At 52.6% G+C, this 24,531-nt stretch overlaps 10 protein-coding genes across 10 annotated transcripts; 6 read left to right on the top strand and 4 right to left on the bottom strand.

Annotated features, from left to right (window-relative positions):
• Positions 1 to 583: 583 nt before the first annotated feature.
• On the top strand, positions 584 to 1,022 carry UV8b_02067 (uncharacterized protein; the record flags this gene model as incomplete). Its single annotated transcript, XM_043139565.1, has 3 exons — positions 584 to 635; positions 726 to 940; positions 1,002 to 1,022. The coding sequence occupies 3 exons, from the start codon at positions 584 to 586 to the stop codon at positions 1,020 to 1,022; spliced, it is 288 nt and encodes a 95-aa protein (XP_042995499.1).
• Positions 1,023 to 3,086: 2,064 nt separating this feature from the next.
• Positions 3,087 to 5,615, top strand: UV8b_02068 (uncharacterized protein; the record flags this gene model as incomplete). The annotated part of the gene is made up of 12 exons (XM_043139566.1): positions 3,087 to 3,165; positions 3,272 to 3,325; positions 3,440 to 4,079; positions 4,133 to 4,209; positions 4,271 to 4,338; positions 4,411 to 4,481; positions 4,550 to 4,624; positions 4,698 to 4,924; positions 4,991 to 5,102; positions 5,158 to 5,285; positions 5,339 to 5,497; positions 5,575 to 5,615. 12 exons carry the CDS (start codon positions 3,087 to 3,089, stop codon positions 5,613 to 5,615), a joined length of 1,731 nt encoding a protein of 576 aa, XP_042995500.1.
• A 643-nt stretch (positions 5,616 to 6,258) lies between these two features.
• UV8b_02069 (uncharacterized protein) lies at positions 6,259 to 8,356 on the bottom strand (the record flags this gene model as incomplete). Its single annotated transcript, XM_043139567.1, has 5 exons — positions 6,259 to 6,551; positions 6,676 to 7,689; positions 7,775 to 7,978; positions 8,091 to 8,188; positions 8,304 to 8,356. 5 exons carry the CDS (start codon positions 8,354 to 8,356, stop codon positions 6,259 to 6,261), a joined length of 1,662 nt encoding a protein of 553 aa, XP_042995501.1.
• A 590-nt stretch (positions 8,357 to 8,946) lies between these two features.
• Positions 8,947 to 9,683, bottom strand: UV8b_02070 (uncharacterized protein; the record flags this gene model as incomplete). Its single annotated transcript, XM_043139568.1, has 2 exons — positions 8,947 to 9,471; positions 9,591 to 9,683. 2 exons carry the CDS (start codon positions 9,681 to 9,683, stop codon positions 8,947 to 8,949), a joined length of 618 nt encoding a protein of 205 aa, XP_042995502.1.
• A 1,202-nt stretch (positions 9,684 to 10,885) lies between these two features.
• On the top strand, positions 10,886 to 12,460 carry UV8b_02071 (uncharacterized protein; the record flags this gene model as incomplete). The annotated part of the gene is made up of 1 exon (XM_043139569.1): positions 10,886 to 12,460. The coding sequence occupies one exon, from the start codon at positions 10,886 to 10,888 to the stop codon at positions 12,458 to 12,460; it is 1,575 nt and encodes a 524-aa protein (XP_042995503.1).
• Positions 12,461 to 13,237: 777 nt separating this feature from the next.
• UV8b_02072 (uncharacterized protein) lies at positions 13,238 to 14,425 on the bottom strand (the record flags this gene model as incomplete). The annotated part of the gene is made up of 1 exon (XM_043139570.1): positions 13,238 to 14,425. One exon carries the CDS (start codon positions 14,423 to 14,425, stop codon positions 13,238 to 13,240), a length of 1,188 nt encoding a protein of 395 aa, XP_042995504.1.
• Positions 14,426 to 15,930: 1,505 nt separating this feature from the next.
• UV8b_02073 (uncharacterized protein) lies at positions 15,931 to 16,640 on the top strand (the record flags this gene model as incomplete). Its single annotated transcript, XM_043139571.1, has 3 exons — positions 15,931 to 16,053; positions 16,151 to 16,389; positions 16,502 to 16,640. 3 exons carry the CDS (start codon positions 15,931 to 15,933, stop codon positions 16,638 to 16,640), a joined length of 501 nt encoding a protein of 166 aa, XP_042995505.1.
• A 990-nt stretch (positions 16,641 to 17,630) lies between these two features.
• On the bottom strand, positions 17,631 to 18,461 carry UV8b_02074 (uncharacterized protein; the record flags this gene model as incomplete). Its single annotated transcript, XM_043139572.1, has 4 exons — positions 17,631 to 17,700; positions 17,793 to 18,089; positions 18,236 to 18,312; positions 18,447 to 18,461. 4 exons carry the CDS (start codon positions 18,459 to 18,461, stop codon positions 17,631 to 17,633), a joined length of 459 nt encoding a protein of 152 aa, XP_042995506.1.
• Positions 18,462 to 20,204: 1,743 nt separating this feature from the next.
• UV8b_02075 (uncharacterized protein) lies at positions 20,205 to 21,336 on the top strand (the record flags this gene model as incomplete). The annotated part of the gene is made up of 2 exons (XM_043139573.1): positions 20,205 to 20,614; positions 20,676 to 21,336. 2 exons carry the CDS (start codon positions 20,205 to 20,207, stop codon positions 21,334 to 21,336), a joined length of 1,071 nt encoding a protein of 356 aa, XP_042995507.1.
• A 1,101-nt stretch (positions 21,337 to 22,437) lies between these two features.
• UV8b_02076 (uncharacterized protein) lies at positions 22,438 to 24,229 on the top strand (the record flags this gene model as incomplete). The annotated part of the gene is made up of 5 exons (XM_043139574.1): positions 22,438 to 22,449; positions 22,604 to 22,662; positions 22,746 to 23,056; positions 23,143 to 23,646; positions 23,754 to 24,229. The coding sequence occupies 5 exons, from the start codon at positions 22,438 to 22,440 to the stop codon at positions 24,227 to 24,229; spliced, it is 1,362 nt and encodes a 453-aa protein (XP_042995508.1).
• Between the last annotated feature and the right edge of the window lie 302 nt (positions 24,230 to 24,531).

Raw genomic sequence — 24,531 nt, forward strand, 5'->3', positions numbered from 1 at the left:
GGCTTCGGGTCGAAGTTTTTGGCTTTTGCCACGGCTCCAATTCCCACTCCCACGCTCTGCTGCATATCATTCCCATGTCCTTGAGCTTTGCGCTGAATGTTCACTCGGACATTTCACTCTCATCAACAGCAACACTCGGCCCCCGGTTTGGATCCATCAGCGAGGCTAACCAGCGCATTTCAGCAACAGTCGTTCTGCTCAACAGCACCAACTCATTTGTTACAAAGACTTGCCAAAGACCTTCGTTCAGGTAGGTCAATCTAAGCTTTTGCATCACTGCTGCATCAACAAAGGCGCACCTGCCCCCCAGTGTGGCAGCGCAATTCCCTTTGCGCCCAATTCTAGACTCACCTGGCACTGGCACTGGCACTGGCACTGGCACTAGCACTTGCAAGACTCGCCTAACCATGAGATGAGGTCTCTTGCCACGGTGCCAGTCGCATAAGTCCACGCATGCTTGCCTTTCTGAGTGGTGACATACATTTCGAACCACTCTTTGCAACTCGAAATGCCTTTTAACCCGCCACCATCAACTGTCTGAAATGCCCATGTACTAATACGACTCTAGTCAACCACATTCACAATGCCCAAGGTTGCCAAGGGACGCGGTAAGAGAACTGATGACGGAAAGAAGAGTGAGTTCCGAGTTCCTTGGGCGTTTTCCCCTGGCCCATCCGGGCTTTCTCCTTCAAGCCTGGTGATTGTGTGTGTCTGACAGCCAATAGAGCGTGGGCCCAAGCGGGGTCTCTCTGCTTACATGTTCTTCGCCAACGAGCAGCGTGAGAATGTGCGTTCCGAAAACCCCAACATCACGTTTGGTCAGGTTGGCAAAGTTCTGGGTGAGCGCTGGAAGGCTTTAAGTCATACGCAGCGTGCTCCGTATGAGGCAAAGGCTGCTGCTGATAAGAAGCGATATGAGGATGAAAAGGCCGCTTGGCAGGTAAGACGAGTGCTTGGCTACACCTTGAACACATTGCATGCAGCTGCTAATGCTACGCCAGGCCGAGGACGAATCTTCCTAGACTGAAATAAAATCTATGGCCGGGTTCGACCTGTCTCTTACTGAACCTGAGCCTTCTGCTTTCGACAACTTGTTTTCTTTGTATCTCTTGGGCAGGTGGTGTTGTATGAATGAAAGCGCCGGATGGGAACGCGCGCTTACTCTTTCCCCCTCCCCCCCCCTTGTTTCTTTCGTTTCTTTTTTTTTTTCTTTTTTTCTTTTTTTTTTTTTTTTTTTTTGCGCTTTGTAGGTGCGGGCATGAAATGGAACTGGGTTCGGTCTCGGATCATGGAGTGTGACAAGCTCACGCCGTAGACTGTCATGTTCGGGTTTAAACTCCTTTGATCACGATCATGAAAAACGACTACGCAATGACCAGTCTTGTATGAGTATAAAAAGACAATGCACTTGCTACGTCCACCACCGTGACATGGTAATGATACTCTTCGTTGACTTGTTTCAGTCTGTATGAAACTTTTTCACACGCGCCTGCCTGGCCTACCTCGTGGGCTGTCGTGTGCACGGCTGGTAAAAGTAAACCCATTGATGGGGCCGAAAGCTGTGAGAATAACGCGGAGGCATGGCTTGAACTCGGTAAACCACCAAACCAGGATCAGTTGCCAGGACGCTTGCGTCTGTGCGGACATCCGGAGTACTAGTTTGAGGTCGCAAGTCATTGGTTCGAGCCAATCAATAGCATCCAGGAAGCCGTGCATGCTGCAAGTACCGACCAGACCTACTATTAGGGTTCAAGATTGGGCGTACAATCGTAGCGGGATTTCTACAGCAACGATTGATAGCTGCCATGGCTACGATCGCAGTCATAGAATAGAGGTTATTCTAGCTTGTTCGTCAAGGGTAAGGAACGCTTGTAACAGAGTTGACCACTATAGTCGACTGGCAGCCTCAAGGCGTATCGTATCCTATCTACTAGCCACCCCGTCCGTCTACGGCTCTTACTGTGTGTATAGAAGTACACGGAGCTGACGACAAGGATATCGACAGAACAAGCAGGCAGCTTCATCATCCCCACTTATTTACAAGTCATTGGTTATCGCGAAGGCATTTGATGCTTCGTGCATCTGGCGCGCGTACTTGGATCTGTGCCCTACTAGGTACGAAGTAGTTTCGGATGTTTCGGATTAGTTTCTACCCAGTTCTAGCCCGCCAGTCCTGCATTTCGTGCATCAAAAGCTTCTGCGGACTGGATCGCGCCCGTGGGCGGTTTGCTGCCGTGGCAGTCCCTGAGCTGCCGCGCTTGGATGCCCGTTGCGTTTGCAGGTGCAAAGGCCGGCAAGCGCAGACGGGGGTTTGTTTTTTCTTTTTTTTTTTGTTTTTTTTTTTTTTGTTTTTTTGTTTTTTTTTTTTTTGGCTTGGCGATCAAAAGCCGGTTGTACGGAGCAAAGAGCACACCGCTGGTACGAGGAGCAGCAACCAGAGCCGGACGGGGGTCGATGTCTCTGGTGAGAACGAACGGAAACACACGACCAGGCCAAGCCGGTTGGGTCGATGTGGGCAGACAGACAGACAATGAGCGGCAATACGGCCTCTCCCTTATTTAACCAGCTGTTTCCCGTCCTCGGATCCGTCCGTGACGGGGAGCTGTAATCGTTTCGTTTGTGAATCAGTCTGTGCGGCATGGAGGGAAATGATGGATAAGACGGCAACCGACTTTATTTTTATTTTTATTTTTTTTTTCCCACCCTCGGCAGCAACCCCACCCACCTCTCGCGTGACGCGCGCGCGTAAATATACACACACACACACTCGCACGCACACTAACCTCCTACCGTTAGGAGGTAGGTTACAACGTAGGTACGTACTGCGGAGAGCTGTGGACGTGCAGAGGGAAAGAACCAGACGATTGATGGAAAGAACGGTTGATTCAACAACGGCGGCCTTTCCTGCTGTCCATTTGACCCGGCCTCGTCTTGAAAACCTGGGATTGGGATGGTGGCAACCGAGATAACACCACGATGCGTACAATTGCGATGGCTGTTCCCCCGTCTGGGTTGGCACCGCATGGGCACATATGTACATCGCATGTGCATCTACGGACGTGAGCTCAAGCCCCGTTTGCACTCCAATGATTTCTCGCCAGCACTACGTCGGGGTGCATTTGTGCTGCTGCTTTTGCTCTACTTTGTACAGCAAGTCCCCGCGCCGTCGGTCCATCCCAACCCCCCCAGATCACCATGGACCAGGGTCCATGCATATGCGGCTCTTCCTGTTCCTTTCCCTCTTTCTGCGTAACTAACGCCAGTTCGTTAGGGCATCCCCATGTCCTCTGCCGCCACTTCAAGTTTCGGGCCAACTCTTACTTGGGTTTGCAAACGGGATGAACTCGCTTTATCGATAGCCCATGCTGCTTCGATTCTTCTCGTTTCCTCAGCATCCCCCTCCCGTTCCTCTTCCCCCCACCAGATCGACTCTGTGTAGTCGGCGTCAACATCTGTGCCCAATGCCGGCCCTGGCACAACAACCCCTCTAGGGCCAATGACGCACTTCTAATTGAATCTCCTTCTCATCCTCAGGATGCGGCTCTAGATGGGCTCCTTCGGTCTGGCAGCCTCGAGGTACCACAGCAGATCAAACAGAGCTTACTCCATACTACCAACCACCATCGGCATCTCCCACTTGTCGACATGGACCTGGCTGGCCAAACAGACGACATTACCTTGCTTCAGGGCTGTTACTTGGAAGCTCAGCGCTCTGATGATATATCATTAAAGTTAGAAGGCCTCCGCCTTGAGTTGAATGAGCCATCCGATTCTTACTTGGCTCTTACCGTATCTGAGATATGTATTAGTGCCCGTCGTCTGAGGCATCTAGCTGATGTAGCCCAAGTACACCGGGATCGGGTCGAATTCGTCCTAAATTCCCTTAGCATCGTACTGCCCTGCTTGAGTAGGTCCTTGAGAGATATCCAGGCTTGTTATGATGATCGTTCCCGCTCAAGACAAAACCGTTGGAGACACATGTACCACTCTTTGACAATGGAGGCTGGAGGTCGTCCCCTGCACTGCAGATTTGACATGTACAACAAATACATCTCGCTTTGCCGGGACATTCTTATCCGGTAAGCTCGCAACGGGCTCTCGGCCGCTTAGGATGCGTGATTGACTCGAAAAGTGCTTCCAACTTCGACTATGCATTGATGGAGAGCCTTCGTCGCCACATCATCCGTTTGCGTGAAGCCAGAGGATTTGGTGGGTGTCGATTCAACCTCTTACATCGACGTTTGCAGCTCATGATCTAATCTGAAAGCAGGCCCACCATCCCTGGTCCAAGCAGGTCCACTTGTTCGCCATTCAGGCCATGTATACGAGATGGATCCGGTTCGTCTAATATCATTTATTTCGTGGACCTATCGATGTATGGGTGGTCATCTCTGATGCTTTACCAAACAGATACCGCATTGGGCTGAGCAAATCTTTGCTATCCCTCCACCAACTAGGACGCCTCTCAAAAATGTTGGCCAGTAAGTCGGCTGACAACTTTCCCTCCATCTAGTCTGCTGCAACAGCTAATGTGTTGGGATGTGAATAGAACTTTGTCATTCGGACCACACCGGGAGATGGGTACTCACAATATCCCTATGCATTCAAAGGTTCTTTTCAGACTGTAATTCCGCCCATTCACTTTACCCACGCTTTGTACATATGAGTCACCGAAAATATTGACTCTCCATTGCTAGGTCCTTTGATCGAGACAAGATTTCATTGATTGTCTTCAAAAGTTCTCGAGATAACTGTGCGTATCTTCTGCTTCGAGTTTTAAGGGATGATAAGGCCTGGTATGCTCTTCGCGGAGCCCACGAACTGTGCATTGAGCGGGAAGGCAGCTCGCTGCACTTGCGAAGGTGGAGCAAGAACGAAAACTGCTCCAAGCTATGGGCTACGTTGTTCTTCAGAACATGGGAAGGCACGTCTCCAAAAGTAGCAAACCTCATGCCGATAATGTACTAACTGCTTTTTGTCTGTCTTGCAGAGCTGGTCCTGGTGTATTGCACATTCATCTCTCTCAAAGCCCGCAACAACCTAACTCTGCAATTTCGCTCACATGAGCTCGACTTCAGCGAAGAACGGAAGCTTTTCCAGGCGTACGTCAAGCTCTCCAAGGCTGTAAAGTCAAAAAAACCAACCTAATTCTACCAGGTGCATATGGGATGACGGCTTCAATCACTCATTGATCGTATACAAAGATGTTGCTACCGGTGGTCTGCGCCTTCACGCTGCAGTTTGGGAAGGGGAACTGCGTCAATGCCCGGTCTGGACAGCATTCGGTACTGCATCGCTCATCGTACAAGTGCCCGACGGAAGCTGACCAAGCGCATAGTGACGCGGCAGGCTGCGAACCCGACGTGGCTGAAACGTGTGTCCCAACATAAAGTGCGCCTTTCAGACATCCAGCTGTACGTTTTTTGCCAGCAGTACCGAGAACGGAATCAGCGGAGGGGTTACAATGCTTTTCAAATCGACTTTGTCAGCGATGATGGTGAGAAAAACGTTCTTTCACGATGTCATGAAGTACGGTGCTGGCCGCGGCACAAAGTGCTGATATGAGCAACTCAGCAGCTGCCCACTTTATAAATGTGTTTTACCGACCATTTTAACGGAATGACGACACTGAATGACGACTGAATGCTTGGACGACTGAAACGCTTGGACGAATGGACGACTAAACGATTGCATGAATGGACGACAGAATGCTTGGACGAATGGACGACTAAGCGACTGCAAGATTGCACGGATTGCGCTATGGCACGACTCAACAATCGAACTTGGTGTGAGGTAGACCAGTGGCACAGATTGTAATGTGAATTTTGCGCTGGTAGTATGGCGGGTGAAAGCACCCTGCTTAAAACCTGCTTTTAAATGCAATAAACAGGCAGACGTGACCGAGGAAGAATGACGATGAGAGATATACATGGGGTGCTTGGGTTTGTCCATTTCCTACTAATTTCCTAGTACTTGGTATGGGTACTACAAATATGTGCAACGCAAGCATATCCACAGAGGTTGGCATCATACTCGACTGAAATGTCTTTATTTCCGTTCCACCAGATACAATTTCTTCAAATCACTGTCGTTTAAATGGCTAGGATTCGCAACAGTTGCTATTTTAATGATCCTTCTTATGCGATGAAAGGTGTCATGTAATGGGTCTCATCAAAACGCTCCCCTTTTATCTAAATGCAAGGTTTTTTTTTTTATCTTTTTCTTTTTTTCAAAGCGATAGCAGGAGTAGCAGGAGCGTCAAGTCTTGACGTCAGGCTCGTCACGGCCAACATGCTCCTTGAATTTCAGCAACTCCGTGGCAAACTTGACTTCTGCCTTGAGGAAATCCTGCGCATCCATGTCGTACGTTGAAGGATCACTGCTATGCTGCTCAATGTAGAGACGAATCGTTGCGCCGGAGGAACCAGTGCCTGAGAGGCGGACGACGATGCGACTGCCAGAAGAGAAACAAGCATACAGGCCTTGATTCGAGGAGACGGAGCCGTCCAGATCGGTGTAGGAAAAGTTCCCGGCCCTGGTTACGGTACGCTCTAGCACATCACTCTTGGTCAGCAGCATATTACACTCTCGAGACTTCTTTCCCGCCTTGATATTTTCGTCCCCGCCCCCCTTTTCTTGTTGAATGTGTAACAGCGATTGGATTTTGGGCCTTACCTCTGATCTTGCTGCCAACAAAGCTAGAATCAGCCACCAGCTTCTCCAGCTCACCAACAACTTTGTTGGCACCGTCGGAATCCACGTCCTCGTAGTCGTAGCGAGTGAAGAAGGTACGGCCGTACTGCGTCCAGAAGTCCTTTTGAATCTGCTTGATGGAAGGGGTGACCCCGGGGTTCTGAACGCCAATGGCGGCGATAATATTGAGCCACGCAACAATGGCCCAAAGACCATCCTTCTCACGAATGTGGTCGCTACCAGTTCCAAAGCTTTCCTCGCCACAAATAGACAGCTTCTTGGCATCAAAAAGAGCGCAGAAGAACTTCCAGCCTGTCGGCACCTCGTAGCATTCAAGGTTCTGAGCTTTGGCGACGAGATCAACAGCGCCAGAGGTAGGCATGGATCGAGCCAGACCATTGACTCCATTCTTCTGGAAGTAAGGGATGAGCTTGGCATGGTGAGCAATAATGGCCAGTGAGTCACCAGGCGACACAAAGGCTTTGGCTCCGTATATCATGTTTCGATCGCCATCGCCATCCGAAGCGGCTCCAAAGGGTATGTGTTTTTGATCCACTACCTCAACCAAGGAGTGGGCGTAGGTAAGGTTAGGATCAGGATGACCCCCATTGAAGTCGGGGCTAGGTTCACAGTTTTGCGTAGCCCCTGTGAGACCGAGCTCCTTCTCGAAAATGGCCTTGCCATACGGGCCAGTAACACCATGCAGGCCGTCAAAGAGAACCTTGAAGTCGGGATGGGACGTGAAGAACTCTTTGATAACGCCAAAGTCAAAGATGTCCTTGAGCATAGCAACGTAATCGGCAGTGCTATCGATGATTTCCACTTCGAGGGAGCCATAGGTGTTGGGACCGAGAGTGGCAATGTCGACATCGGGGATAGAAGCCAGCTTGTACGATGTGAGAGATTTGGACGTCTCAAAGATCTTGTTGGTGACCGACTCAGGGGCTGGGCCACCATTGGCCAGGTTGTACTTGATGCCAAAGTCATTTTTGGGGCCTGTGTGGAGGGATACAAGTAGACCGATTAGCCACTCCTGAGAAAAGCACGCATTAGGACTCCTTCTGTGTGCATGGTTGCGTACCGCCTGGGTTGTGACTAGCGGTGAGGAGGATACCGCCTGTGGCTTTTCGTAATCGAATGACATGGCTCGCAGCCGGAGTGGACAGGATACCATTCTGCCCGATGACGAGCTTCTTGACGCCGTAGGCCGCGCCAATCTTGGCTATCAGTTGAATAACTTGGGGGTTCCAAAAGCGGCCATCGCCGCCAATCACGAGAACGGATCCTAAATTGCATTGTGCCAGTGGTTAGCTGGTCAGCAGTGGAGGCCCAAGTACAAAGAGGTTACGGGGGAGATTGTAGGTCAGGGATAGCGCAAGGAGGGATATAGTTCAAACCTTTGACCCCTTCAGGAATTGAAAGGAGGATGCTGGCGACGAACGACTCGCTGTAATGGGGCTGCTGGAAAACAGTGACCTTTTTGCGAAGACCAGATCTATGAAACAAAGGTGTTCAACATGGTAAGCTTGAGCGGAACCAACTGGGACCTTGCGGTTGAAACGCTCTCCCCCACGCTCCTCCCTGCTTTCCTGCCTGCAGAAACGACTTACGTGCCGGGCTTCTGATCCTGGAAAGGTTGAAACTGGACAGTTTTGACATCCATTTTTCACGTCTTGGGAGTCTCAACTAGTCAGACTTCTTCTTCTTATGGACTTTGAAGATGTTGGGCCATAAAAATTGCCGAATATAGGGGAGAACAAGACATCAATGGGAAGGAGGTGAGACGGGAGGGGAATGAGGGGCACCTTCCAGGTCGTTGGGTTAGGTGGGCTGACTGACGTAAAGCGGGGGGAAGGGGCCAATAAAGTCCAGGGATGGGACCTACGCTCAACAATTTCCATCTTCATCTTCCGGACGAAATGAAATAACAGTGGTGTCGTTGGCGCGCTGTTAAACATGGTAAAACGTTGCCAGTCCTTGCGAAATTATCGTGCCCATGCGCTTCGTGTCTACAAGCCCAAGTTGAATTTTCTCGACGCCGAGCTCTATGAGGAAGGGGACAGCTCGGTCGCATCAGATGCCTGCAGGGCGACTGCAAGAAGGATAATATGTACTAATACACCTTCATAGAGGCTTGGCCGCAACGGTTTGTCCACAAACTCGACCCCCCAATCAAGTCGCTCTGCGTTTTGCTCAACCGCCTTCACCCCGAGAATGGAATGTTCTTCGGCGCCAGGCATTTCCATGGCCCTGTCATGACGGTCGTCGAAAGATGGCGTTTCGGTAATACCTGGCCTCCTCGATGCTCTCCAGAATATCGTCCCGGGCCAGATGTCTTGTCTTCTTTTTGGGTGCCTGTGCCATTACTTGACGCGAGCACCACCGTCGACCAGCCTCCTTGATGGCGCTTACATCCAAGATGCGGTAGTGCAGGTGCTCTACCACCTTGGCGTACGGCTTCTTTCTCAGAAACGCCATGTCAGCATGCACGCTGTTGCCAGCTAAAAGAGCTCTGCGCTTCTCTGGTATGTGTTTTGTTATGTAGTTATACAGCCCTTGAGCGGCCTGTTCCGGTGTGGTAGATGACGACAAGACAGCTGATGTTAGGCCAGAGTTGCCGTGCGTCTGACTACACCATTCGCCCATCTGGCTCAACCGAGAAGCTGGGTGGTGGATGACGGCATGAAAGCCTTGTGCATCTATGACTTCCAAATTACCCGTGGTGAGAAGGCAGTAGATTTCAAGAATTTCTTCCGTATCAGGGTTCAGTCCCGTCATCTGCAATTCGGCTAGTGAGCACATTGGGTCCTGTCCTTACCTGGGCTATCTTGCGCAGTCCTGGCAGGGCAGGAGGATCACGGGGAGGAAGCCGAGGTTTTCCAGACGCAACAACATACCTCACAGTCAATCCAGACAAGGGGATCGTCAGTTACGGCTGACGTTGAGGTTCCGTCCTCAAACTCCGCCACCGTATGGTCAGGGTCAGGCATGACGTGACGTGAAAGTTTTCGGGGGGACTGCTCGAACTTGACAACGCTCACACGAGGTTGTTGCAATTGCAGCCAACCTGAGGAGGCGCTGCAGCTACGCACCCAGGGTTTCAATGCAGTACAGTACTGTATGTTACGGTCACCGCATCTAACTGATGGCGACAAAAAAGAGTCCGCGGGCGCTATCGGAAGGGGAAGCTCGGTTTGGAGCATGCAGCGTCAGGAAGTTGAAAACCAAACCCAACCAACCGAACCCAACCCAGGTCCCATAGGACAGAAGTTTGTCAGATCGGTCCACTTTTTCCCGCTCTCCTTGGCCAAGCCACTAGCAGCTTGGGCAGACGGGTGGGGGGGGGGGGAAACATATGTAGGAGCTTTTTGTGGTGTGTTCAGGGTTGGAAAAATACACCAGACTGCAGACTGGCTGAAGGCCGAGCGATCTGCTGGTGCGGGGATGTGAAGCCATCTTGATGGCACCAGACCTCACAAAAGGGGAAATGAGCGAGCATGTTGGGCTGTCGTCATTGGCTGGGGAAACTGCATAAGAGGTTAGGATGTAGGTTAGGTTAGGTACCTAGGTACCTACCAGGTAGGTACGGTACCTTGGGTACCTCTTGAGGGCAGGTTGGGGCGGGAAATTGCCCCAGGCCTGGTTGGAAGTTGCGAGGGAGTCTTAGCTCTTCTGTTCTGGCGAGGTGAGATTGTGGTAATGGGATTGATTGACCAGACTGACTACCAGACAGCTGCTGCCTTTGCGTCTAGTCTAGTCTAGTCTAGTCCGTACCGCCATGAGAGGTACACGGCCTGCCTGCCACTTGAGCAGCTAAAGATATGGACCAGACACTTTGAAGTCCCTCAACCCGTCCTCCGCGTTATCCAGTTGCAACCTCATGTGCTAACGGTAGGTAACCTGAGATATCTCAAAGTCCCCCTCCCCCTGTCGCGCCTGCCCATCGCGCCTGCCCATCGCGCCTGCCCATCGCTGTACCCGTCGTCACCACTTGGAGGCCCCATTACCTTGTCCTCCAAATCCTGGTACGTGAAGCCACTGCTTTCCCATACCTATCCAAGTTGACCGCATGCCAATTCATCATCCGTTGAGCCGAATTGGCGCCAGGCTCAAAGTCCGTACCCTGCTGTGCCAGTGTACATATCAATCCGGCAAAGCCTGCTAATGTTAAACCTACAGGCCACTCTTCGTCATGGCCGGTGTTGTCGATCCTGAGCTCGCCAACAGGACGACCGAGTCGCTCGAGAGACCTGACATGTCTGAAAACCCGCCCCGGTTCATCATTATTGGCGCGGGCTCCCGGGGTCAAGCATATGCCAGTGCCATCAGCAGGGCCTGCAATGGAGTCGTCACAGCCGTCTGCGAGCCGCTCAAGTTCAAACGCGACACTTTTGGCCGGAAACATTTGTGGGGTCACGACGGTCCGCAGGAAGGTCAGTCGTTCACGACCTGGACCGAATTCGTCGAGTATGAGAAATCCCGGCGGCAGAGAGCGGCTGCGGGCGACAAGGAGGTTCCTCAGGGGGTGGATGGTGCCTTCGTGTGTGTGCTTGACGACATGCACAGGCAAGTCGTGGTTGCCCTGGCGGAGCTTCGTCTTCACATCATGTGCGAGAAGCCGCTTGCTACAAACATGGAAGACTGCCTGGCCATGTACAAGGCCCTCAAGCCCCTGCAAGGATCCAGCATCTTTTCCATCGGCCACGTGTTGCGATACAGCCCTCACAACTTGCTTCTGCGCAAACTCTTGGTCGACCATCAGGTCATTGGTCATGTGAACAGCGCGGTGCACACAGAACCTGTCGGGTGGTGGCATTTCGCGCATTCCTTCGTCCGGGGGAACTGGCGCAACGACGGGACTTCGGCCCCGTCGCTGCTTACCAAGAGCTGTCACGATATTGACTTGCTTCTCTGGCTCCTCTCGGCTCCTGCCAAGGCTGGGCAAGGCGCGGCTCATTTGCCAGAGTACATCACCTCGACTGGTGGAGTGCAGTTCTTCAAGAAGAGCCGCAAGCCTGCCGCTGCCGGCGACGCGACCAACTGTTTCAAGTGTGCCCTAGGTGACTCGGGATGCAAGTTCTCGGCCAAGGACATATACATGGGCAACCGGGTCGGTCTCGGCCGCGGCAACATCAAGTGGCCCGTGGACATTGTCGTGCACGACATTGAAGACTACCAAACGAACCAGGAACGTCTCGACGCCATGGCCAAGGCCCTCAGTGAGGACTGGGACGAGTCCACGCCCAAGGACGAGGTCAGCAAGCGCCAGTGGTACGGCCGGTGTGTTTACGAAGCCGACAACAACGTGTGCGATGAGCAGTTTGTCACAATCACCTGGCCCGAGAGCGTACGACCCGCCAAACGCGTCACCTTTCACATGTCTGCCCAAACCAGAAGACAATGCGAACGGGTCAGCCAGTTTTACGGCGAGCATGGCGAGATTCACGCCGACTCGAGAAAAATCACCGTCGAGGACTTTAGAACCGGCGAGACCAAGACATACGAGCCCACCACCACCGATCTTGGCCACGGCGGCGGCGATACTGGCTTGGCTCAGCAGTTTGTACTGGCGTGTGACCGGGTCAAGAACCACGGCTGGGATGGCGAAAGCGCGCAAAACGAGTTTGTTGGATGTACTCTGGAAGAGGTCATTCGGAGTCACGCGCTGGTCTTTGCCGCCGAGGACGCTAGAGTGAAGAAGACGGTTATTGACTGGCAGCAATGGTGGAATGAGCACATTACCGACACCGTCGACGCCCAGGCCTGACGACGACAACTGTCGAAATCGAAGCAGGGTAGGCGAATCACAACAGAGCACAGGCATGCCTGCAAAGCTTGAGACCAAACGCGCTGGAATTCCATTTGGGATTTTTTTTTATCCGCCCATGGTACGAATGAGTCTCCCACGGGCCGAGTTCGGGGTGCTGGAGAGATGTTGCATGAATCGCAGCAGCCGGGAACGAGTTGTGCACGCTCCTTCACCCTATCCATGGCCGCAAGCAAGTTTTCCTTCCGACTCTAGACGTTGCTTGCGTCTTCCTTTTGTGCCACGGTGCCACCCGCATAGTGTGACAAGTTGGACATGGGAGTTCCGAGTCTTGAAACCCTTTGGAGGGGAAAGAAGGGGGGGGGGGGGCGTCATGTCCGGGAGCACCCCTTGTCTCGCAAACATGCAGTCATGCAAGGCATCTGGTTCCAGGGAAGGCAAATCATGACGGGTGCACAAGCTGAATCCGTGGTTGTCCTCCCCCACCCGCCTCCCGTCTGCGCCTTTATCGGATTTGGAGGGAGTCTACGGAGTTCGTGATGCGTGAAGTTGTCGATGCGTACTATCCACGACTGAAGACTGAAATGACTTTTCCCTCCAGGGTGGCGCCGTCGCGAACCCGGCAACCCGGCGGCAGAAATTGAGACCCCATCATTACCATCTTTTTTTCTTCTTTTTTCCTTTCTTCTTCCCCCCCCCCCCCCCCCCCCCCCTTACGTGGTTTTAAGCCGGTCGTAGCTTGTTGCGCAATAACGGCATTGCACATTACTCGTTTCATCATATTCTAGCAAACGGCAATTGCCGTTGCAGGGCTGGCTTCAATCGCCCATAGAAATTGTCCTCCTCGGGTTGTATCTGGCCCTTGCGCAAGAGAAAGTCTAACATGACAAGCCCGCTATTCGGCTTCCATTTCCTTTGCTTCAAATCGCTCTTGACCTCGTCGACAGTCTTGAGAAAGAATCCGGCTATGGACTCGGGCTCGCCGGGCTCGGGCACGAAGCCCGGGGCTACCTCGAGGTCAAAAATGAAGCGGACTCCCGGTTCCAGCTGCCCATGCTCGCTGCCAGCAATGCCATCCTTCTTGTCGAAGAAAGAGATCTGCGGACCCTGCAGGACAACTCCAACATGCTCTCCACCCTTTGTCACCCGCCCGTTTTCCATGTTGACCACCAGCCCGGCCTCTTCCGTGGCCTCCCGGCAGAGGGTTTTCAAGGGATCGTTGTTGTCGCCGGGTCCCATGGCGCCAGCCACGAGCTGGTCGAGTTTCCCCGCGTACGTGACATTTTCTGCCCGCTTGGCCACCCAGACATGGATCTTGGGCTGGCCTCCGTCATCCTTGACCGTGAACATGTTCATGTGCGTTCCGGCAGTGACGATGCCGAAAACTCCCCGAAGAGGTGAAGGCACCTTGAGGCCAGTGAGATGCGAACCAAGACCCCTGATGGGATGATGCTCCGCGTCGCCGCTCTTGTCCCATGCCGCAACCCACTTCATCACCCCGTCCACCTTGGAGGTGTTTGATCGGCAGAGCGTGATGAATTCCCTCTGGCAAGCCTGGAGAATGCTTTCGCCCTTTTGCCTCCTGGGTTTCAGATGGACTCTTCGCTTCTTGTCGTTTACTTCGAAGCCGACCGTGTTCCACACCATGGGCCTGACGAACTCGGGAAGCATGTATCCGACGGGATGGGCATGGTCCAAGACCCAGAATTCGTACAACGAGCCGACGTCCTGCTGGAACTTGTTGCACTGCAGTATGACTTCGTAGAAGGAAAACATCGGCGTGTAATTGAAGCTGTCCGAGGTGCCAGACGCCGGACAGCCTGCCATCAAGGCTCTCGGTGTGAAGGAGCGATACATTGATGATTGACGGACGCCGGTACCTCTTGGTGGTGGTGCAGTGGCTGATGTGTCTGCAGAGGTCAAGATGTGAATCGTGTTTTCAGCAAATATCGGTTCCGACCCCATTGTTTGGCAAAGCGAGGTTTTTTTTTTTTTTTTTTTTCAGTGGCAGGGGAACCCCTGTGGCAAAATCAAGTTGGTTGGTGTCTTGTCTCGGTTTGATATGAAGCTTGGCCGTGTATATACATACAGTGAGCGTGTTGGCTGGATAGGAAGTTGAGCACATCTGGCACCTGGGAAATAGCAGACAAGCCAAGGCCATAGAAAACATCTTTTTATGCGATTCAAGTCCGACATCGCTCGATGCTCGATCGGAGCCAGCGGACTGCTAGCAAACCAGGCTTCTGTGTTTGCCTGTTCTGATGTGTGCCTTGGAGGCACATATCCGGCCCCAACATTTTGTGACCAGAAACAGGGTGACACATGCAGAAACTGACAGTCATTTGGAAGTGAGCCGAAAAAACCAAATTAAACATCTCACTACCAGGCTACTCGCATGTTGGCTGTATTCCTGCTGCGTGGTCTGAGGGTGGGAGCTCGGGTTCCAGGTTGCTGGAATAGGCTGTTCCCCCCCCCCCCCCCCTGCTGCCAGGGTGACACTTCACACTGTGCCCGCACATCGAGGTCGAGCTGCATTAGCTTTTTATGCAGCCCGCTCATCGATGGTCGACGACACCATGTGAAGCACACATGCGCAGCCCTCTTGGCTACCCCGCCTCCAATTGGGCAGCAGACACCGCCGCTCACCGTTGCGGAGAAGACGGTGGGGAGGAGGAGACGGGGGGGTGGGTGGCCAGGCTCGGAGCTGTAAGACCAGGAACGAACGGGTGTCGCTTCTCGTGATATTTGCGTTTTGACACACGAGATTCGGCCAAGCCCAGGTTACCTGTAATACATGATATCGTTACTCAACTGCTGCTGTGTTTTTCGCGACGCGCTCCCCCCAGCTCCCGTCACCTAGGCTCCCGGGGGCCGGGCATGACAATCCTTCGTTCGTGAGTGGCCAGCCGCGCACCGCGGTCTGTCTGTCGAACTTCAAGAGAGCAGCAGCATTTTCGGGGCGGTGGTTATCGTTGCGCGTTGGACCGGTGTTTTTTTTTTTTTTTTTTTCCCTTTTTTTTTCCTTTTTCGGGGCGTAACCGAGGTAGGGTGCCTTGAAACAAGGAAAAATAAAAAAAATAATTAAAATAAAGGGGGGGGGGGGGAACGAGAGGCAACAAAAAGTCCTGCAAGGATGGAGATGGGAGGATCAAAGAAAAGGCAGAATCCAAAGTTGACCGGTACCTACCGTATAGGTTAGGTGCCGGTCCCGCCTAATCTAGCCTAATATGGCCAACGGCTATCCAGGCTACGTACCTATATACCTGTGAGCTGCGTCATGGAGTGTCCTCGACCGTGATTGGTCGAACGGGCTGCTTCGCGAAACACAAACGCTTACCTAATACGGCCGGCGTCCTGGAATTGTCGACAACTTCAACTTTTGGAGAATTAGCCAGGACTGAAAGCCGCCACCTCCCCCCCCCCCACCAAGCTCAGTTTCGATTGACGAGACCGCTTCCTTCCGCCGAAAAATGTTTGCCGCAAGACAGCGAGCGGGCGTAGTCGCGCGGCGGCTGCCGAGAGCGGCGCGAGGTTACGCATCCGAGGCCCATGGTCACCACCACAAGGCCGCCGAGGTCAACGAGTCCTTTGGGGTACGCAAGAGAAGCAAGAACCTTCCCGTGAGCTGCTGTTCCGGGTTGCCTCGAGACCCGCTGACCGAGAAACCCCGTTTTCGGCCAAAACGTATAGAAAGGCTCCCTAGCGAGCGTCGCCGTGTTCTTCGGAGGCGTCCTGTTCTACCAGTTCCTCCCCAACAAAGGCGAGGATTCCGCCATCACGAACCTTTTCAGCAAGTACATGTCGCGAAAGGAGGACTGGGAAGAGACCAACGCCCTGCATACGAGGGCTATGGAACAGGCCGGATTCGACCGCAACCTCTTTGAAAACGCCTCCCATACGCACCGATTCGTCGACCTTGCGTATCCCGAGTAGGTCTACCACGGTGCCGCGCTTATCAAAGACTGAGAGAATAATGTATTCGAATGAATTCGCTGACCTTGAGACCCCTTAACCACCACCCCCCCCCTCCCTTCGCAACAGAGTCTTTCAATCTCATGCCCCCAGAAATATCCAAGCCGGTCACCTGGTTAACCTCGACCACGTCGTGGAACACTACAGACAGCAGCACCTCCAGGATGAGGAGAGAAAAGCAAAGAAGTTGGCAGAGAGGAAGGATTAGGGGATTGCGGGAGATAGTCTCGGAAGCTCAACATATAGAGAGGATAGTATCGTGAGCAATTGACAAGACATGCTCTCTCTTTTGAGCCCTCTCTGCCCACCGCACGACAATTATGTGATTCCAGCATCTCCGCCAGAGTTTGACGTCATGTCACGACTGCTCTCCAACCAAAACCGCAGGACTTGTGTGAAAAACCGAGAACAGCCTCATCAGTCGTACGGCAGAACCAGCGCGCTGTCCTCCCGTGTCTTCGTACCTGCCCGCTTGACCACCACGACGCTACTCCAACCAAGTCATGCTGACACTGAGTTGAAAGCGGAAACTCGTTTGCGAAATGCAGCTTAACAGGGTAAACATGGTTCCGGCTCTTTTCTCATCCTTGACTCCATTATTCTGTACCAATTCTGAGAGGGTTTCAGATCAATCAGATGGCGATAAGCCATTGGATTCTCGGGCCAAAGAACATTGTCGTGAGAGCATAACAGAGCAATCTAGCATCACTTGAATGATCGCCACATAGCCATCGAATGATTTGCGGCGTGCGACTCTACTGGCACTATTCACTCATCGCCTCCGCCAGTTACAGCTTCACAATTTTACAAGCCGGAAGATTCTCAGCTCGCCAACACCGCTAATAGCACGGCCAGAACTAGTGGCCACCCCATGTGTCGAACAAGCTCCATCCTTTCACCAAAACACAGCCAAGACTCTGCCAGCATGTCATGTCGCCACTGCACGAGCAGGGAAATTGAGCCAAGCGAGAATGGTAGCCTCTAAAATCACGGACAATAACCTAGTACTTGAATTCAACAGCAAGCAAAACAAAGGGAAAGTGACCATGCGTCTGTGTTGTTGTACTATCATAAAGACTCGTAGTCATCACAGCAACTCTGATAGAGGCATCATTCTCTGCCAAACCCAATCCTTTTTCGCCCTTAAATGTCCGCGCGAATGCAAAAACCACCCATGACCACCACCAAAACGACCTTCTTATTTGAGGGGAATGAAACGAGAAGAGTTGGTGGCACCGATACCGGGACGACCGTGCTTGACAGGCTTGCTGTGGAATCGTTAGCGATCGACTCGGCAAAGTGCTGGCTCTGCGTGTCCCTGGTCTATTTGCCTCTGGAAGCAAAAGTAGTGCAGACATACTATGAGATGGAGAATTCAGCAAGGTAGTGGCCAACCATCTCAGGCTTGATCTCCACCTGATTGAACTCCTTGCCGGAGTAGATACCAATAACAGATCCAATCATCTCGGGAACGACAATCATGTCCCGAAGGTGAGTCTTGACCAGGTCGGGCTTCTCGTTAGGCTTGGCTTCTTGCTTCGCCTTTCTGAGCTTCTTAATGAGGCCCATGGGTCTTCGCTTCAACCCACGGCTGATTCTGCGGCGGGCTCGGGCGTGGACAACATCGCGCAGCTGATCTGAGCTGAGATCCAGCAGGCTACGCAAAGCGATTAGCATCAGCGCATGGTCTCCCACGAGTACACAGACGAAGATGATCATCCAGCGGGACTGTTTTCGTCTTGAAAAAAGGGCGGTGCTGCGAAAGAGGGAGGGCAGTGTGCTGCGTCTCATGCCCCAACGTACTTGTCAAGGTCGATTCCTCTGTAGGAGAACTTGCGGAAGGCTCTTCTCTTCTTGAGCTCGGCAGCCTCCTCGGCGTTCTGAGCGATAATTATTTGTCAGTCACCATATTCACACGGCAGATTCGTACATTTCCCCACGTCCGTTTGAACACCAGCAGGAATGGTCGCGGGGAAGGAGAGGCGGGTGCCGTTGAGGTCGAAGATGAACATACATATTCGTCAGCCATGGTCGCGGTTGTCTTGCTTTACGGATTCGCCGATTGAAGCTGTATCGACGAGCAAGTGTTGGAAGGCGGGACGCGGTCGGTTTAGAAGGCTGTAAAACTGCTTAGGGATTGACGAGCCTACCACTCTAATTTTTGCTGATAGGGTTTCCGTGCCCTTCGCCACAAGTAGCACGTGACTATATTAACTCGCCATGGGCCCTCGGACTGCCATGTGGGGCAGGAGGCCAATCATGAAGTTGTCACCTCGCATTTCAGGCCAACAATTTCTGGACACCGTACTCCACAGAGCTGCCTTATCGCACCCAAGCCATAGACACATGTCTCCAAATGAAGCCATGTTAAAATCGCGAAGTTATCTTCTGGCCACTGGACTTCAAATGGTGGTGACGGTAGGGCTGATTTCTGCCACATCTACGATTGTAATGGGCAGCATTATTTTCACATTTTTACGCCTGCTTTTCGTTTGGCGAGAAATCTCGGATGGGGCTTCGTCCGATTTCGTTGGTAGTAAGTTCGGATTGGATTGCGCCAGACGTGTGTTGCGCCAACACGACGTCTTGGATCTTGGCGAACGAGCCACGGATGAATAAACAAGCAGACATTTGACGAAGCTGAGCTGTGGTACTCCGTAGACAGGCAACAGCATACCATGTTTTCGCTCGTCAGGACGCGCTAGCGAATCTAGCCCAAAGCATTGGTGTCTTATTGATCTTGGCAGGCAGAAGTTGGCAAGCAAAGCCGGCAGATAGAGGTCCCACCGCAATCCCTTGGGGGCCGGCTGGTTTCGCACCAATCAACAGGGGTCATCTACTAGCGCGGTTACAAAGCAGGCGGGTACGGAGTACATCGCGAGGTCCTTGTCCAAGCTTGGGGTTGCTTAGCCCAAGGCAATCTTGGATTCATCTGCGTGGAATCGGGTGCAGGCAGGGCTTGTGGTTTTTTTTTTTTTCCTTCCTTTTTATTTTGCTTGAAAAGGGTGCCATTTTGAGCGGTCAGACTAGCATGATGCGCGCCGACGGCGGCGAAGCGAATTCTGATGCTTGCTCGAGCCGCTTGCTCGAGCCAACCACTGACGAAACGCCCTCATATATGATGCGGTTTGGCGCTGGGCTTGGCAGTCTCGGCGTCTTGTTCTCGCCGTCATGAGATGCTGCCAAGACTCGAAGCTCCAACGCCGGCCCAAAACGAACGATGAAGTGGCCCCCCAGCGCCTGGCCGCACGCCGAGTTCTCTACCACCGGGCCATTTGTTATATTAATTCTCGAATGTCGTCTCCGATTTCCTGGGGAAGAAAAAAAAAAAAAAGGAAAATCGTAGTCATGACACTATCAACTCTCTGCACCGCACTGGCACGGCGTTTGGCTTGAGTGTGTGGATGGCTTCGTGACAACGTTTTCTTGGACCGACATTCGTGTGAGCTTTAAGCACCGGTCCTGGTCCTACGGCAACTAGTTGACGATTCCTCAGCCAAGCCGCGGCTCCCATCATCACCGGTCTGAGGATTCGCAAGACAGCAACTTTTTTTTTTTTTTTTTTTTCGCCTCGCCTTTTTGGGGCAATGATCCTCCCATCTACGCGCAGAGGTCTAGGCGATTCCCATTCAACGAATTCACAGGCCGCCGCAATAACAGGGAATTCTATCAAGCCAGAAGTAAGCAAGAGGGGGTTCGTCATCGATACTGCGGCCAAGACTGGGTATCACAACCGAGGCACTGCGTTACCGTTGCCCTATCTACCCACAGAATGGCATCAGTCGACCCTGTTCCTGTCCCGTTCACGTCACAGCCAACTGCCACTGCAACTCCTGCGTCAGCAGCATCTCGCTCAAACTCCCTACCTGCTTCTGCTACTGCCGCGCTTCCACCTTTGACAACGCCATGGAGCAGCCCTCAAAGCTGCACGTGGACCTATGTTGTCGACCAGCCGGACGAAACCGCTGCGTTGGGTGCAGTCGCCTTCTTGGATCTCGAACCCATCCCTGGCGACAAAACCCTGTCTTGTTATCCCGGCAACATGTTCTCCCACGGCCGCACTGGGGTATTCAGTCCTGGCTCATGCCCTGACGGATGGACTACGGCGTCTCTCTTGTCAAATACAGACACGGCTTCGATTTCTGCAACAACAACAACAACAACAGCAATTTGCTGTTCATAGTAAGTCGGGAGAAATGAAGTTGTTCGGGGTTATATACCTATATAGTCTGACCTGCTCAAGTGGATATACTCTAAGCGGATCAGCATGTCGACGCTCCGTTGCCACCGCTCTTGCCGTACCAATCACGTACAACACCACTGCCGGCACCTACAACGTCATGACCCAGTCTACCACAACGCTGTATAGCGCAGTGCTTGCTGCTAGTACCATTCAGGTCCTCTATGGAGCGGAAGATAGGAAACAGCTAGGGATTGATATTATCCATGGACAAGATCATGTCCATTTCATGTCAACATCGACCCGTATCGGTGTTTCGGTCGGCGTTGGGACTCTTGTATTGTTGTGCTTGGGCCTATTCTATTTCGCTCTCACCAGACATCGGCGTCGTCGAGAAGGGTTGACGGAAGACCGGTTGATGCGAGATTTGAGAAGTCTTCAGGGTCAGCATCCATCGTGGGACAAACCATGCACAAGTCGTTTGAGCATGTCAACAGCAGATGCAAGCATTCATTCCCTCCACGAGCAACACCAACCGCCGCCACCTGCCTATGACCCCAATCGGGCAGGAAGGGCGCCTGGACACGGAAACACTGATTATGCAAGGGACCGAGATGGCGAAATACGATTACTTCGCGAACAAAAGGCCATGATACAACGACGACTCGAGGAACTGGAAATCGGCAAGGTCTCTCTAGGCGAACCGCAAGCTCGAGCGAGGTGACGGATTATGAACTGCGAGGAGGCGATCAATTCGCTGGCACGAAGGAGCCGCAACACTCTGTTTCTTTTCACATTCCTTTTTTATTTTTATTTTTTCCCCCTCCTTTCCCACGATGGCTCTCTCTAATGTTTTGACTTAGCGGCGTGTTTGACTGACTTGCATTGCGTGGAGATCCGAAGCGTAAGGTCGGAGAAAAGGATTCTGTTGAAGCCTGTGGTTCGAACGAGGTTGTGCATCAATACCAGTCACTACGGCGTGAGGTGGTTAAGGGTTGAACGATGGACCTCTGTCAAGGCGTAACGTGGGATGTTGAGCAAATTTGGGGAATATTTTTTGACGGTGCTAAACATGCCTGCTGGTTTTGGTCGTACTTTTGCCAGACACTGGGATGTCTAGTACGAAGCCTTTGCCTGTCATGTTGCAAGTGTCTACGGCCCAAGTCAAGTCTACGGGCCTACGAGTAGGGAGTACCCAGTGACAGTTGAAGTTCAAGGACGGCATTGGATGCAGCCAGGCACCACCACACATGTAGGTGCCTACCTACCTAGGTATGTCCTAAGGTAGGTGTGTACTGTAGGTTGTATGTAGCTACTGTCAATACATATAGGCCCCCGAACCGCGCTGGGACCCGCTGTCATTTCTGGACCCAAGCGGCGAGCTACCGGTATTTAGGAGGTATTGATTTAGGTACTTATTACTCCGTACATCTACCTGGTAACAGAAGGTACCTGGCTGAGATTGATCTAATATAAATTGATATCAACCAGGGCCTCGGAGGTGGTCAACCTTGGCGGTGAGGCGTTCAGGTGACTGGGCTTTTCGCACGTTGCCGTGTAACGTCAATAAGGCAGTCGCTGTGGCTGCTGCAGGTACTTCGGGTCGCTGTGGCTGCTCAGTGCTGCCCCTGGCTGGGAGACGACCCCGCTATGAGCCCCCTGCGCAGTGCCCACAAGAGACACGGATTGGCTTATCTCCAGGCCGGCCGGTGCTCAAAGTTGAAAGTTGAAAGTTGAAAACCATCACAACCACCTCTCCGGCCTTCTTAACTCACTTTTCTGAGGCGATTTTCGCCTTCAACCTGTTTGACGAAATCTTCCGAAGATGAAGGGCGAGGTGAGTATTTCAGCTGTACACCAGTCAGTCATCTTGCCAGCGCGAATTGGCCCACATCCTCACCAACCCGTTTTTACCCCCTGATCTTAGCACCCTCACCCTCACCCTCACCGTCGCGGAAGCTTTCTTTCGCTGACGCTCGCTTGCTTGGCAGATCCTTCACGTCCATCTAGGCCAGGCTGGTGTTCAGCTTGGTAACTCCGCCTGGGAGCTGTAAGAGACCACTCTTGGCTTTTGGCTTGCGTGACTGCGACCTATGCCAAGTACATCGTGTATCTGATGGCCAATTGATACAGCTACCTTCTCGAACACGGCCTCGGCCCAGATGGCCGTCCCGATCCCGACGCCAAGGATGTTGGCGACCCAGGCTCCTTTGAGACCTTCTTTACCGAAACCAGCAACGGCAAGCATGTTCCTCGATCCATTTTCATGGACCTCGACCCGTCTCCCATTGACGAGATCCGAACCGGCGCCTACCGTCAGCTTTTCCATCCCGAACTGCTGATTAACGGCAAGGAAGATGCTGCCAACAACTATGCCCGTGGACACTACACCATTGGCAAGGAGATGGTCGACACTGTCATGGAACGTGTCCGCCGTGTTACAGGTCAGTCCCGTGCTTGCGTAACCCGCCGAATCGGTATTGGTGTGCCGCTGGTGATTTGAGATAATTAATCCAAACACTCCACGCAGACAACTGCAACTCCCTCCAAGGGTTCTTGATCTTCCACTCCTTTGGGGGTGGTACTGGCTCTGGCTTCGGAGCCCTCATGCTGGAGCGTCTAGCCACCGAGTATGGCAAAAAGACCAAGCTCGAGTTTGCGGTTTACCCTTCGCCTCGTACCAACACGTCTGTTGTCGAGCCTTACAATGCCGTCCTTTCCACCCACAGCACCATCGAGAATTCTGACTGTACCTTCCTTGTTGACAACGAGGCCGTCTACGACATCTGCCGCCGCAACCTCGACATATCTCGGCCCTCCCACGAACACCTCAATCGGCTCATCGCCCAGGTCGTCAGCTCCATCACTTCGTCCTTGCGTTTTGATGGCGCTCTCAATGTCGACCTCAACGAGTTCCAGACCAACTTGGTTCCCTATCCTCGCATTCACTACCCCTTGATCAGTTATGCTCCCGTTGTTTCCGCGTCCAAGAGCAAGCACGAGAGCTTCAAGGTGTCAGACCTGACCTTCCAATGTAAGCTGCAACAAGCCCGGATTTCTGCCCTTGTCCCCCACCCCTTGACACTGCATGGCAACATGAAGTGCAAGACGAGGCTGCTAACCCATCCATGCAAAATCCAGGCTTTGAGCCCAACAACCAAATGGTTGTTTGCGATCCCCGCAACGGCAAATACATGGCTGTTGCCCTTCTCTACCGTGGCGACGTTGTCCCCCGCGACTGCACAGCTGCCATTGCCCAGATCAAGGCCAAGGCTTCCTTCAACCTGGTTGAGTGGTGTCCAACTGGCTTCAAACTCGGCCTTAATTACCAAAAGCCCATAGCTGTTCCTGCCCCCGCGGAAGACGGTGCTCTCGCCTCTGTCGATCGAGCCGTGTCGATGCTTTCCAACACCACTGCCATTGCCGAAGCATGGTCCCGCCTTGATCACAAGTTCGACCTCATGCACAGCAAGCGCGCGTTCGTCCACTGGTACGTTGGCGAAGGTATGGAAGAAGGCGAATTTACCGAGGCACGTGAGGATCTCGCTGCCCTGGAGAGGGATTACGAAGAGGTTGCTGCTGATGGTGTCGAGGCTGAGGAGGACGTGGAATACTAAGCATCCAGGCCCAAATCACGGATTCTTCTACGAAACTGGTATGGCATGCCAAGATTTACTCGAGTATGTCAGTTGAAGGAAAATTACCAATCTCGCCATTTGTGAAAGAAGGGGGCACCGATATCGATGTCCCTTGGAAGGAGTATACGTGACGCTGGCAATGGTAGAAATTCGGGGCGGCGGCCGACCAGGCAGTCATTGCGCAAAACTAAAACAATGGGAAAGGCTTTACGGAAAAAAGGGGAGCAAGAAGCTTTATTTTCATATTAATTGTGAGCAAAGTATTCTATATAGGTTGGAGA

The sequence above is a fragment of the Ustilaginoidea virens genome, chromosome 2, assembly GCF_000687475.1.
Source record: "Ustilaginoidea virens chromosome 2, complete sequence".
Taxonomy (NCBI): domain Eukaryota; kingdom Fungi; phylum Ascomycota; class Sordariomycetes; order Hypocreales; family Clavicipitaceae; genus Ustilaginoidea; species Ustilaginoidea virens.